This window comes from Pelodiscus sinensis, chromosome 6, assembly GCF_052426305.1.
Source record: "Pelodiscus sinensis isolate ZL-2025 chromosome 6, ASM5242630v1, whole genome shotgun sequence".
NCBI lineage: Eukaryota > Metazoa > Chordata > Testudines > Trionychidae > Pelodiscus > Pelodiscus sinensis.
The window spans coordinates 88,146,024-88,160,098 of record NC_143057.1 but is presented as its reverse complement, the minus strand read 5'-3'; the positions used below and the strand labels follow the sequence as shown (position 1 = coordinate 88,160,098).

At 45.1% G+C, this 14,075-nt stretch overlaps 1 protein-coding gene across 3 annotated transcripts in view; it reads left to right on the top strand.

The window, feature by feature from the left end:
• The window catches only part of DMGDH (dimethylglycine dehydrogenase), a 69,404-nt gene that overhangs the window by 40,000 nt on the left and 15,329 nt on the right, over positions 1-14,075 (top strand). For all 3 annotated transcript variants that reach the window (XR_012904868.2, XM_006119142.5, XM_025182630.3), the window contains one exon: positions 431-490. Coding sequence is in view for 2 of the 3 variants with exons in the window: in XM_006119142.5 (XP_006119204.1) it covers positions 431-490 (60 nt within the window). In the remaining variant the exon portion in view is untranslated. The remainder of the gene's footprint in view (positions 1-430; positions 491-14,075) is intronic.

Genomic DNA, 14,075 nt, shown 5'->3' with positions numbered 1-14,075 from the left:
TCTCAATTTGCAATGGAGAGAAATTAGATGCATTTTATTTCAGATAGGGAAAGTTACTATTATGAGGAACTGGGCCTTTCCCTGGTGAAAATAACTGCAATACTCATTCCATTTCTGGCCAAAAACATCTATTTTGCATGTGCCTCCGTTGTTCATGATTGTGTTCATTTCATTTTATTTTGACAAGATGTCTCATTTTTTATTGAGTTGTAATTTTATTTTGTATGTTAAAACATGTTGTGTTTTGTATTATAGATAGCATTTGCTTAAAATTACACACTTGCAGCTTCTCAGTGAATTGCACTTGGGTAAAGGAAGAATTTGACCATTGTACATAAAAAATAAAAAGGAATACATGGAAAACTAGAAACACAAAGTGAAAACAATGTGGCACCATTATTAATGGATTAAATATTTATTTTTCTAACAGATGAACTGTGACACTAACCCTCTGGAAGCTGGACTGGAGTATTTTATCAAATTAAACAAGGTATATCTATCTGTATTATTTTAAAAGTTATGTTATCTGGAACATTCTTTCCATAAATGTTTTAAAAGAAAAAAAAATCTATGCATTGCAAATACAGATATTTGTAAGTGAGTGAAGCAAAGTCTTAGTGTTGCACTAAAGTAATGCCTTTATTATGTGTAGCTTTGTTGCAAAAAAGATTTTACATTTTTCTCCATGTTTATTTTTGCCAAAATTATATAGTAGACCAGACATACAAATACAAGTATTTTATGCTTTTTAACATATTAAATAGCACTTTCAGTAGATTGGCTATTTGAAGTGGCATGATGAGCTGAGGAAGGTAGTCAGGGACTAGAAAGCCATAAAGGGTTGGGGGAGAAAATCAAGGAAAGGCAGAGATAGATCTGATGAGAAATGGAAGTATAAGGGGAGAACTAGGTTGTTTAGGAAGAGACCAAGCCAAGGAGAAAGAGAATGGGAAGAGTGGGCCAAGGAGCTTGTGAGTGAGTTGGTGTTTTTGGGTTAAGTGGAGACTGAGATTGGGTGAGGAGCCTAGGGATGTAGACTGGGACTGAGACAAGGGAAGGGAGGAGACAACTGAAGGTCAGAGGCAGGGGAGAATAAGCGGATGAGGATCTAGTGGGTGGAAATGGGACTAATTGAACAAACAGTGCACCCCCATGCAATGCTGTGGCCAAAAGAGCTAATGGGATCCTTGAATGCATAAATAGGGAAATCTCAAGATGGAGTAGAGAGAATATTTCACTTTTATATTTGACACTGATGCAACAGCTTCTGGAATGCTGTGACCATGTCTGGTGTTCACAATTCTAGAAGGAAGTTGATAAATTGGAGAGGGTTTAGAGAAGCACCACAACAATGATTAAAGGATTACAAAATACTATAGAGCAATAGATCAGGACATTTAAGTCTATTAAGATTTACTTAGAGAAGCGTAAGGGGTGATTTGATCAGTCTGTAAGTACCTACAGGGGGAACAAATATTTAATAATGAATTCTTCATAGGGATGTTAAGAAATGAGTAATTAGCTAATCGTGTAGTCAATAGAATTTTTACTGACTACAGAATTAGTTGATGGGGTTGGAAACTAAGGGAGCTACCCCCTCTTGCATCGCTGAAGTTTAAATGTAGTAAGAGCTGGACCCTCAGGCAGCCCAGCTCCTACTACGTTTAAACTTCAGAGCCTCAGTGGGGTTTGCTCCTGAACCCAGCACGATTAAACCCAGGTTCAGTCTCACATTGGGTTCGCAAGGGGAACTTTATCCACCTACTTGTGCCTTCAGCCCCTTGGAGCAAACTGCTGAAGCCATTTCAGGGGGCAGCTCTCCTGGCTGCCCAATGTGCCGGGCAGTGGCATTCAGGCATCATGCGGGCCAGGCAGAGCCCAGCCGGGAATTGCAGGGCCAGAGCTGGCAGACAGTGGAGGCTGGGCCGCAACCCAAGCACAGCCTGCACCCGCTCACCCTGCTCTGCTCCGTCAGACTGGGGTTAAGGGAGAAAGACCTAGACTGACTGAACAAAAGAGATGGCAACTGGAGTGGGGAGGTGACTGACACTCAGAGGAGGAGCTCAGAGAGAGAGGACTGGCTGGACAAGGAGACTGGGGCTCATTCTTTCTTCTCAAGTGACTGACAGCAAAGGAAGACCCTGACTCCTGGTGCATTGAGTCAGATGCATTGAGAATATGTTGTACTGATGTAATCTGCCAATACTCAGGTGGGATAAAGTCAAAGATTCTACCACAGTACGCAAAAGAAGTGGCCAGTCCTACAGGTGCTTCACAGTCACCTATAGGTCGTTCATTCTGTGAGGCTGTGTTGTGTACCTATTGCCAATTCTATGTCCTGGGAATGCCAGGGTGCAAGATTTGTCTAATAGCTTAAAGTTTAAGGGCATTGTTATCTCTGATTTACTATGGATTTTTAATATGATCTGTACTGCAGACCTAGGCTACATATGTGGTACTACTTTCATAAAGTATATGCCAGAAGAACCATTATGATGGTCTAATCAGAACTCTTGTCTGACATAGCCCATAGGATCACTCACTGATTCCTGCATCTTGTTCAAGGTGTGGAGCTTCCACTGGTGTCAATCTGAGTGTCTGTGTGGAGCGGCATTATTGCCATGGAAGCATAATTTTGCCCTACATGTAGAAAATGTCATATGTGAAGGAAACATACAGAGACCATGTACAGTGCAATATTATTTACCCTTTACACAAGCTCCTATCTTGAGGAACACAGCTGCAGTATTAGAATGGAATGTGATAAAAGAAAACAACTGTTTTTTCCTATCTATTTTAATTTCTGCTAAAGTTTGGGCAGTTTTAGTATAACCAGGATAGCATCCATAATTAATGCAAAATTATCACTTACTCACTGAGCCTGTGCTGGGGAGTAAGGAGGTATAACACAGCCTTTATTCTTCTCCACAGGTTACTTGTATCATTGATCAAGGAACAAGGGTTACAAATATTTAATAGACTACTTATTTTCCCTTTCCTGCAGAGATGGGCAAGGAAAGGGTAAACAGAGTAGAGCCATGATGACATATGCTAGCCAGCACAGCTAAGCTGGGGAGGAAGGAGGAATAAGCTATGCAAAGTAAGGTGTCTTAGTTTAGATTACCTCTCCCTGGAGGAGGAATAAGGAAATGAGAAATCAAACGTACTCTGTCTCTGTCAGTGTTGGGTTTGCAATGGCTGGATGGAGCTAGGCCCATGCTCAAGAAGAGGCCCCATTCTGCTCTGCTTGCATTGTGCCTTGAGGCCCCTCCAGCCTGCTGGCTCCTCTTCCCCGCACCCGCTTCGCCCCCACTGCCTACCACTTACTCCTCTCTGCCTGCCTGCTGGTCAGCTGAGGGCTCCTCTCACCTCCTGGCCTCATCTTCTGACTTCTGGCTCCTGGCACTTCTGCTTCCCACCACCTGTCAAGCCCCACCTGTCTCCGTAGAACTGAATCACCTGGTACTGGTACAGAAGCCTTGGCCAGTTGGGGGTGGGAGATTGTGGGGAACTTGGCTGGGCCTCTTCAGGCAAGTGGATTCTGAGGGAACCTAGTGAGGGCAGGTGCTGGACAGGCTGATCGTACCACTCTTGAGGGGACCGGGTCAAGTCCTCATCCTGGAACCAGCCCTGTATGCACTGCCAGTTCAGCCCAGAAGAAACAATCACCTCTCAAAGGGGCAGTGAATGCAGCCCAGGAGACAGGGCATGGGGGAATGGGTCTTTGGAGCAGGGGATGCTGAGGTGTGAGGGGCTAGGGAAGATCTCTGTGTGGGGACACTAGGCAGTGGGTGTGTGAGGTGGTGGGCAATTGTGGTGGGGTAAAGGGGTGCTGAGCAGGGGTAGTGGTGTGCAGGACTCGGCATTTGTGGCAGCGTTTGGGGGGTGCTAGGCATAAGAAATTGGTGGGGTGTTCAGGTGTAGGGCAGGAGTGATGCATGGTGTGGCATGGGGTGTGCTGACAGCACTGGAGCGGGCGGGCAATGGTCAGTTTGTAAATAGTACCTTTGCACTGGTCTGGGCACAGTGAGGCTGCCCATGCCATGTCCCTGACCAACTCCTCACTCTGGGGACTGGAACAGAACCCTGCACCATGCTCCATTGCCCCCAGAGGCTAATATGTTTGGCTCTGAGCCCACAAACTATTAGTCTGGCCCTGATCTCAGTTCATTCATTGGTCTCCTTCTGGAGAGGAACAGCAACATGTTGCTTCTTATTCCAAGCTAGTGGTAAATCACAATCTTGCCCCACTTTTGTAAAGGCTGTGATGTTCTATATAAGGAAATCTGTCTTTGGAAAATAGGAGATGCAGGTGTCACAATACATCTTTTATTTTAATAGTATAGTAATATAATAAATACTGGCTTCATGCACTCTGTGGTAGCTTGCCTGGATTCTGTGGCAAAGTGGTGGCAGTTACAAATACATTAAAAGGGAGGGGGGTTATATTGAATTAAATATGATAATGAATATGTCAGAGTTGTGCCCTTTCCTTAAATTCAGTATATTAAATATTGCTCTCACGTTAACAGTTTTTTCATATATCAAAGGTTTTTGCCCTGACAATTCCTTGCTCCATTGTAAAAACTGGAACTTTTGGCAGCTGGGTGAGAGACAATGGATTTCGGTCATTAGGAAGATATGTATGGAAGGTTTGGGTATGTCTACACTTGTACCATAGTTCGAACTAGGAATGCAAATGTAGGCATTTGAAGTAGTCAATGAAGCCGGGATTTAAATATCCCATGTTTCATTAGCATAATCTCGGCCGTACGCTATTCTGAATGCCAGCTGATTCAAAAGTGAAAGTGCGCTCCGGCTGCTTTAGTTCCAATCAAACCCCTTGGTTCGAACTAACGTTACTCCTCATTTTTTGAGGAGTAACTAGGGTGCACGTGTAGACATACCCCTTGAGAGTATACAGTAAGCACATTTAGCTAGGTATTTCTCTAAACTGATCTATTGTGGAATAGTTAAACGTTGTTATTTATATTGTCAACTTTAGATTTTTAAATTAACAACCTATTCCCGTGAACTGGGCAACTGACATCTCTCAGAAGTATTGCAAAAAGCAGTCTGCAAGCCCCATTGCTTCAGTTTACACATTTTCATGGTTAACTTTGCAACAATATGGACACTTTTTTTAAATTAAAGCTTTGGAAGAGGGGGATTCCAAGGCAAATATCAGGATTTAGAATCTCAGAATACATTGCACCTTATATATGTAGAGGCATAACATTTCTATATCCCAGTTGAATACTGTATTGATATGGTATAAATATGAAGGCATTGTAACTGGACTGTAAAGCACTCATTCACATAAAAAGGTTGATTATGACAAACTAATACAACATTTTTAAAATAGTCTATTTTCTATAGGTTGTCATGGCCAGATTTTCAGTAACCATTTTGGAGCATTTATAGGAATTACATTTGCCTTGATTAAGAGAAGACAGAGTGGGGAATAGGAGGGCGGTGGCAGGACGGCAAGTGCTTATTGGTAAAATTTCTAAAAGGGGTGAGGCCTCACTGATGGCCTCACAGGCAAAGAGCAAAGTACACAGTGTGTTGTAATCAGCAAAAATGTGGTGCAAAAAAAAAAAAAAAAGGGAGACTGAAAAATACATTCACTGGCTGGAAAGTTCCTGCATTTTTAGAGTAAGAGGAAAGATTATTTTGAAGGGGAAATTTTCCCTCCTTTCCTCCTCCTCCATCATCTCCATCTCCATAATTCACAGAGACTTATTTCTAATGGAATAATTGTTCATAAGCTTTGCAAAGGGTTTTAAAATAAACAATTAAAGATTAAAATGATATAATCTCTATGTAACACTCAGCAAACAGGCCATTTTTACTATTAGGAACACTCAACTAGCTTCCTGTTTTAGTGGAAAAACTTACATATTACTCCAGATAGCTTTCATTAAAGTAATATTTATTGATCACCAAGAATACAATGATACAAAATTCTTATGGACCTGAATTTTCAATTTTCCTTTAAATTATACACAACAGTGCCATCTTCTGGATACCAATTGCAACAACTGAATAGTTTTGTTTGTAGAAAGATATTTATAGATAATTAAACATTTTGCGCTTCTATTTTTAAACTTAATGACCTATGTTGTGAGCCAATATTTGACGTCTTGAAGGTTATTTCCTATTAGGAATAGTCCTATTTCCTGCACATAAACACAGTGATTTAATATTATTTATTAATATAACATCTTAGCCTTAGGCCATAATGTACAAAAATAAATACACACTTAAAAATCAACACATCACAGTAAAACATGAATGTTGAAATTGAAAAGAAAAAACACCAAATTAACTCTTCTTCCAAGTTAAATTAAACTTTTAAAATCACACCCCATAAAACAATATGCCAGAGGTGTGCAAATAGGGCAGCCATCATATTAATTAAACATTTTTGTTATATAGCGAGTATTTTAGTTGTTGATCCCGTGCATCTGGGCCAAGAATGGGGTTAAACATTTGTTTCTAAAGTAACAGTATAAGCTTTAAGGAAGTAAATAATGGGGTAAATCTTCAACCTGCCCAGACCTATATGAACAATGACAATTTGCTGTCTATGCCAGCATGGCTTCCATGGGCAGCGAGTGAACCTAGGACTGGGGGAACCAAGCTGCTAACCTTGACCCTTCCACCCAAGGCTCATGGGAGCCAAGTCCCGCCCCACACTCTGAAGGGGCAGGTCACCCCTTCTCCAGTGGACAATGTGCAGCCCCAGCCTTCACCCCCACCCCCTAAGATCAAGAAAGCACAGGGGAGAAGGGAGGGAGGGCCGTGCACGGCCCCAGCGAGAGCACAAGGGGGAGAATGGGCAGCACAGCTCTGGCCAGAGCACAGGGGGAAGGACAGGAGGTGTGAGGACCCAGCCTTCCCTGGCCCTGGAGAGCTGGTGGTACAGCCCTAGCTGGGCTGAGTCCCAGACAGCCCTGGGGGAGATGCACGACAGGGGATGGAGCTGAGAGTGAAGTGTGAGTAGGGCCAAGCTGGCAGTTTGGAAAGGCATTGCCTTCCCCTACATAATAGCTCCCATCCAAATACATTGACATTGTGGCTTGGAAGCAGAGAGCCATGAAAGCCCTCCGTAACACATTATTGTTCAAAATATTGTATACCTTGTAACCATGGATACTCTTTAAACAAGAGAGCCATGCGATGTCTTTATTGCGCAGACAATGGTTATATACATTTGATTTCAAAATTTTCCTTTCTAAACATAAGGATTTTATATTCTTGACTTTAGTTCTAGCCAGATCCCACACCCTAGCCAGAAACCTCACCTGCCCCCCGTAACCAAACTCCTTGTGCGAGTCTGAGCTCCCTTATACACCCAATCTCCCTCCCGGAGCACGTGCTCCCTCCTGCATTCTGAACCGTTCAGTAGCAGTCTGGAGCCCCTTTTGTACCCCAGACTACTCAGCATCCGCCCCTCCCCAGATCCTGCATCCCCAGCTAGAGTCCTTACCCCCTTTTACACCCTAATCCCCTGCTCCAGCCCAGTGAAAATAAGTGACTGGAGGGTGGTAGAGAGTGAGCAATGGAGGGAGGGAGAAAGGGGGGAGGAGGCTTTGGGAAGGGAAGGAGGGGCCCCGGGATGTTTGGTTTTCGATAATGAGAAAGTTGGCAACCCTATATCCATTCCCTCTCTCCCTGCAGCCCTTTTTACTTTTCTTTATAGACACCACCCAGATCCTCTCCTAGCTGGGGTTCACCTTTTGTGGGCCTCCAACTGCAATCAGCTCAGTTAACCCCTTCAGAGCCTGTATGGGATATATACTTTATTGCATTCACCATCTCCTTCAAATGTCTAGGATTAAGGAAATCCTGGAAAAGCTCTGCCACATCCAAGGAACACGTTGATTTTCCCCCCAAAATGTTGGAAAAGTAGATGCGTTTTGTCAGCATCCCTGTAAACCTCATTTTACGAGGAAGAAGGGGTGTTCTGAAAGAAGGTTTTTTTCCCGAAATTTGGGCCCATGTAGATGGGCCAAATTTCAGAAAATCTTCTTTTGGAAGTAGATCGGAAAAAGATACGCAATTTTGCATATCACAAATTGCGTTTCTTTTTCCGATTTATCTTTGTAGTCTAGACATAGTCTATGTGAAGGTAGCATCCCATTAACTGAGCAGGAGGAAAAAAATAAAACAATTCCTTATCTCTGGAGCTGAGTTGGGCATTAAAGTTTCCCAAAATAATAGCTTTCTTTTGGAAGTTCTTCTATAAGCAAATCAATATGAGATTCAAGCCCTTCCCTCAAAGACTCATTATAAAAGAGGAAGCTCAAAAGGAGCAAATAAATATTCAGGACTAATAGAATAGAAATATCCATTAAAATAATACTACAGACCTGAAAACAGGAATTATCAGGTGTTAATTTCCTAGTTGTGATTTTTAATTCAGTAGAAATGAGAAGGGCCAGACCACTTCCAAATCTATCTCTCAGCCTGCTTCACTCCTCTTTCTAAAAAAAAAAAAATAAAACTCAATAAATAAATGGACTTATCCTTAGAAAGTCAAGGTTCTTGAAGGAAAACTAAATCAAACTGAAATAAGTAATTCCTAAAGTTCAAATTATTGGATTTCCTTTTAAGACCAGCAGTATTTCATGAAACAGTTTTGATGGGCATATCACTGGAATCCCAATCAGGTTAATCTAATCAATCTATTTTAGGGCCTCAACTGAAAAAGAGTTATGCAAAACCACACCATAAATTGTTTAATTAGGCCTAATTTATCCAGAATTATTATCCTTTATCGCTCAGGGTGGCTTATAGGTCAGAGTAACGGGATATAGTCCCCACAGATTTTGCCTGGATGCCCTGGTAATTTATTTTGTTAAAAGGAGCTGAGATTCTTTCTGATTGTACATTCTTAAGTTGCTTCCATTTTATCTATTCTATTGGATATATTTTGAAAGAGGTTAAGAAGATCTCTCATACTCAAATTTTCTTAACCAACCTCTAATCTTTAACTTAATTTCCACCATCTTTTGATCTTACACTAGGGAATCTTTTATCATTAGGACTTGGTTTCTGGGTACAGAAAACACTGCTTACTGAAGTTCATTGTCTTACTCCTACCCAGGATAACTCCTCCTGTTTTTGTTTTGCCCTCCAGCCACTGGCATCTCTTGATTAGTATTTTGCTCTGACTATAAATGGGCATCTGTTATGGGGTGGACCAGGCTCCGAAGCCCCCTGCTAGAGGCTTGCAGCTTTGCCATACCTCGCCCCAGCAAACCATAGAGAAATCCTCCAGATAAGCTAGAGTAGCACAAAGGAAGCGGCCTGTAAGGGCCCAGCAAGCCAGTTAAAAGAAAGCTGCTGGGCCAGAGCGAGGCAGTTCCTCCTTGGAGCTCAAGAGGCTAAGACTCAGCTGGAGAGCTGGGTTGCAGGAGGGCTGCCATAGCAGGCAGTGCAGGAACATGAACTTGGCCAAGAGTGATTGCTTGCGTGAGGTGAGTGACACCCCATCGCAGTATCTGTTGTGAACTATACAATATTTAAGTTGCACAAAGCAGCCAGAGTGAGATAAGCATCTCCTTCTTCCTCCTGCATAAAAGGAGCATATGGACTACCTTTCAGTAACTCACAGACCTAGAGTAGTCTCAGGGGTAGCCATGTTAGTCCACTTCAGCAAAAACAATGAGGAGTCCTATGGCACCTTAAAAGACTAAAAAATATATTGAGGCATAAGCTTTTGCGGGCTAGAGTCCACTTGGTCATATGCATGAAGTGGAAACTTCAGATTGACAGGTGTATATATACACATGCAAAAATGTGTGTGTTACTATGTGGAGGATCAGTGCTAATGCAGTCAATTCAGTTAGGGTGGATGTGGCCCTCTCCCAACAGCTGATGAGAAGGTGTGAATACCAAAAGGAAAATTATTATTTGTAGTAAGCTAGCCACTCCCACTTTCTCTTCAGACCCAGTCTGAATTCAAGTTAACATATTAATTCCAGCCCTGCAGTTTCAAGCTGAAGACTGTTTTTGAAGTGTTTTGCTGAAGTATGGCAGGTTGTCTGCCACTGTGTGTCCAAAGCAGGGTCGGCTTTAGGAAGTGCGGGGCCCAATTCAAACAATTTCGACGAGGCCCTGCAGCAGTTTTGGTTGAGCAAAACACACACACACACCGCACACAAAAATTTCAAGAGGGGGCCCAGAAATTTTTTTGGTTGAGCAAAAAACAAAACCCGCACACAAAAAATCCCCAGCTACTTCCCCCACAAAGCCCAGGAGGTAGCTAACACACACCCCAAAGTGCAGGGAAACCCTGTACTCAACTCACACCTCCTGTGGCGGAGGCAGCTGCTGCATTCCTCCTCCGGGCCGACACCCCTTCCCGCAGCGCACCCAGCACACTTCCGGGCAGGGGCGGCAGGTTTGTATAATTTTTGGTGGTGTCTCATTAGCCACACCCCCTGACCCTCATTAACTAGGCCTCTGGAGGTAACACGCTCGGGGCAAGATGGACACATAACCAGAAGTAAAAGGTGTCACGTCACCCCTCTTGAAGGACTTTTCCCACCATCTTCCTACCAACAGGGATTAGTTTTGCCCCAACCAAACCCCCATCATGCAACTATCCTGCAACTGCATTAACCCAATGTGTGTGACATTAACTTGGGGGCAGAGAGTCTGGGGGAAGTGTTCCCTCTAAGGCTATGTCTACACTTGTGGCTTCTTGCGCAAGTACAGACGTTCTTGCGCAAGAACCCACAGAGTATCCACACTGCCCGCCTGCTCTTGCACAAGAGCATTTACAGTATGGTGTTGTAAGAGAAGGCATCCTGCACAAGAGCTACGCTCTTTTCTAACAGGTGTAAGCTCTCTTGCGCAAGAGGGCAGTGTGGATGCTTGGCAGGGATTTCTTGTGCAAGAAACCCCTATGGCTAAAATGGCCATTGGAGCTTTCTTGCACAAGAGAGCGTCCACACTGCCATGGATGCTCTTGTGCAAAAGCACAGCTCACACATGGCAGTGTGGACATGTTCTTGCACAAGAACCCTTGTGCAAGATGTTCTTACGCAAGAAGCCCCCATTGTGGACATAGCCTAAGAGTTTCCTCCCATGAGCAGAATGAATTTTGTGTTGTGCACCAGTATTGAGTTCATGTGGCTTGTTTGGATGTGCCACTGTGACACCCAAGTTATTAATAAATATTTTATAAAACTTTACCTTTTCTCTCTGCTGCCATGTCTCTCCTTGCTCCATCAGCTCCCCTGGTGCCTGCTGCACCCCCCACCCCTCACCCTCCTCCTGACTCCTGCCCTTCTCACTGCCCTCAGCCCTCCTGAGACCTGCCCCCCTCCACTAGCCCTTCTCTGCCCCCTGTGCCCACTCCTCCAGTAGCCCCACTCTGATCATCTCTAGCTACCCCTCCTCATCCCTTCTTCTAACATCTCCCTCTACACACCTGTCCTGCCTCTCTCCTCTGGTGCTGGTCCCTTCCCTGCAGGTATCTGCCCTTCTGCTTCGCCCCCAGAATTCCCTAGCATCTGCACCTTCCCTTACCCCTGCACCCTCCTGGTGCCTCCCCCTTCCCTCACTGCCCCTGTCCACTTTGCCCTCTTTTTCCCTGATGCCCACCCCCACACCACTCTCTGCCCCCATTTCCCTCATGCCCCTCTGTGCCCTCACACATGACTTGTTCCATCCCCATCTTTCTCATGCCCACTCCTTCTTTCAAGCCTTCTCCCAGCACCTTCCCCTTCCCCCTCTAGTCCCCAATGCCCTTACCCTCTCTTCTCACAGCATCACCCTGTCCCCCTCCCACTGACTCCTTCCCTTCTGCTCTTTTCCTCCTTGTCTCCACTTGGACCCCTGGCATTTGTCTCTCCTCCACCCTGTCTCTTGGTGCCTTCCCCTTTCTTCCCCCTCCGCACAAGCCCCTTCCTCCCTCATTTTTCCCTTCCCCCTCCACACAAGCTCCTTCCTCCCCCTTCTCTTCCTCCTCCCCTTACCTTACCTTCTGCCTTCCACTTTGTGGGGCCAGAGTCTGCGCTCGGGCCCCAGCAGTCCCCGGACTCTGAACCCGGAGCTAGGCCATGCAGTGCAACGCGGTGCCAAGCAGTTTTAAAGTCCCGGGCCGGGACGTCACGTCATGCCCGGGTGTATCCCCACTCACCTGGGAATGCCGTGCATGGCAGCAGCAGCTGGCAGTGCACGCCAGTGAGGGGGAGCTGGACTTAAAGCTGTGCACGGCAGGGACGGGCTGGGGCCAGGGGGGAAGCTCTGGGGCTGTGGTGGGAGGATGCATGGGGGGCGGGGCCCGCTCCAGGCAGGGCCGGGGGAGAGACCCAGCTCTGCATACTGGTGGAGCAGGGCCCCCTGCTCTGAATATTGGAGAATGGGCATCACTAGCCCATATAACTCACTGCCCATGCTTCCGGGTTCAGGGCGCAGGGCCCCTTTAGGCACGGGGCCCGATTCGGGGGAATAGGACGAATCAGCCTAAGGCCGGCCCTGGTCGAAGGAGATTGAAGTGCTCTCCTACTGGTTTTTGAATGTTACTGTTCTTGCTCTCTGATTTGTGTCCATTTATACTCTTGAATAGAGATAATCCACTTTGGCCAGTGTAGATTGTAGAGGGGCATTGCTGGCACATGATGGCATATATTACACACAATACTCACTGCAAAGTGCAGAAGGTAAATGTGGCAGGAATGAAAACAGACATTGGGTCTGTTTCTCTAGTGCCTTCCATCATATGTACTCATTTACAGCTGTGCAAAGTGGCCATAAAATTCTATTGTTCTGATGTGGTATGTTTTACACCCACTCGGCATTTAGTTTTCATAGGCAGGGCTCGACAAACTATGTAATCTACTCGCCTGTGGCGAGTAGATTACAACCCGGAAGAGCTGGGGTCGCACGATCTGCGCATGCGCAGATTGCCGGAGAGTGCGGCTGGCGAGCGGGGCTTGCCGCGGTGCTGCGAGCCCTGTTCATAGGTATAAGTGGCTACACAAGCTCTATGACAGTGAAGAATCGAGCCCTCAGAGTGGTTGGGCAGTAGTTTCATAAGATGCTCCTCCTTGAACAAAAGACTCATCGAGAGCCTCTTTCCTGGGAGAGGCCCAGTGGTTTCAGAGTCAGGAAGTCAGGGTTGGGTGAGAAAATACTGGGGAACAACCAGTCTTCAAAAGTAGCTTTGGACTTAATTTACATTTTTCAGTACTTAAATTACTTCTGTTTATTTGAGTGAGAAGATCCCTGACCTCATAATGGAGGTGTTTGTCTAACAATAGCAAATGATTAATGTTGCTTCACATTAATCCACCCTCCTACCATCAGTGTCAAGAGATCTAAGGGGTGGCATTGTTGGCATTTGCTAACCAGGTCCCCTGGCCACAGGGCTTCAGAACTTCCAGCAGCTCGTTTTCCCCATCATAGATCCTTTCTTCTCCAGTTTGCTGGCCCCTTCAGCCTGCAGAAGAAGGAAGATGGCAGTGCACAGGACCTAGAGGAGAATGGATAGATTCCTTGCTGCACCTTCTCCCTAGTAAGAGTGATAGAATACAAATCTGGGGAGGGCATGAGGCAGCACTTAGGAAGTGCTGATGTAGTTATGTGGTATACAAGGGAATGAAGTAAGGAGAGAAAGAAAGCAGAAGGTACTGGGACAGTGTTCCATCTAACCCATGTGGCAGCACAGCTTCACGGGCGATTAATCAACTCCGTGCAGTCAGAGCCTCAGGGGCCATGCATAGAGCTGACTGACAGGGTGGGGCTGATTAATTACCTGTGAAAATGTGCTGTGCACGGGAACACTGCATTGGGAAGAGATTGAATCTTGGATCAGAGGACTATCAGAGCTGAATTGCTTGGGGTGTAGCTTTTTTTTTCTTTGTATTCAAATTAACATCTGGATCTTAAATCTCTTCCTACTAGGTTTCCAAATATGGCACTAACATTGGTGCCCCAACCCATTTATTTACCCACTGAATCTTTTCCCATAGTTCACCCTTGCTTCAAGAGTTTAAAATCTAGGGGCCAAATTCTCCATCGGTGTAAAGGTAGTTGAATTGTAATAACAGAAA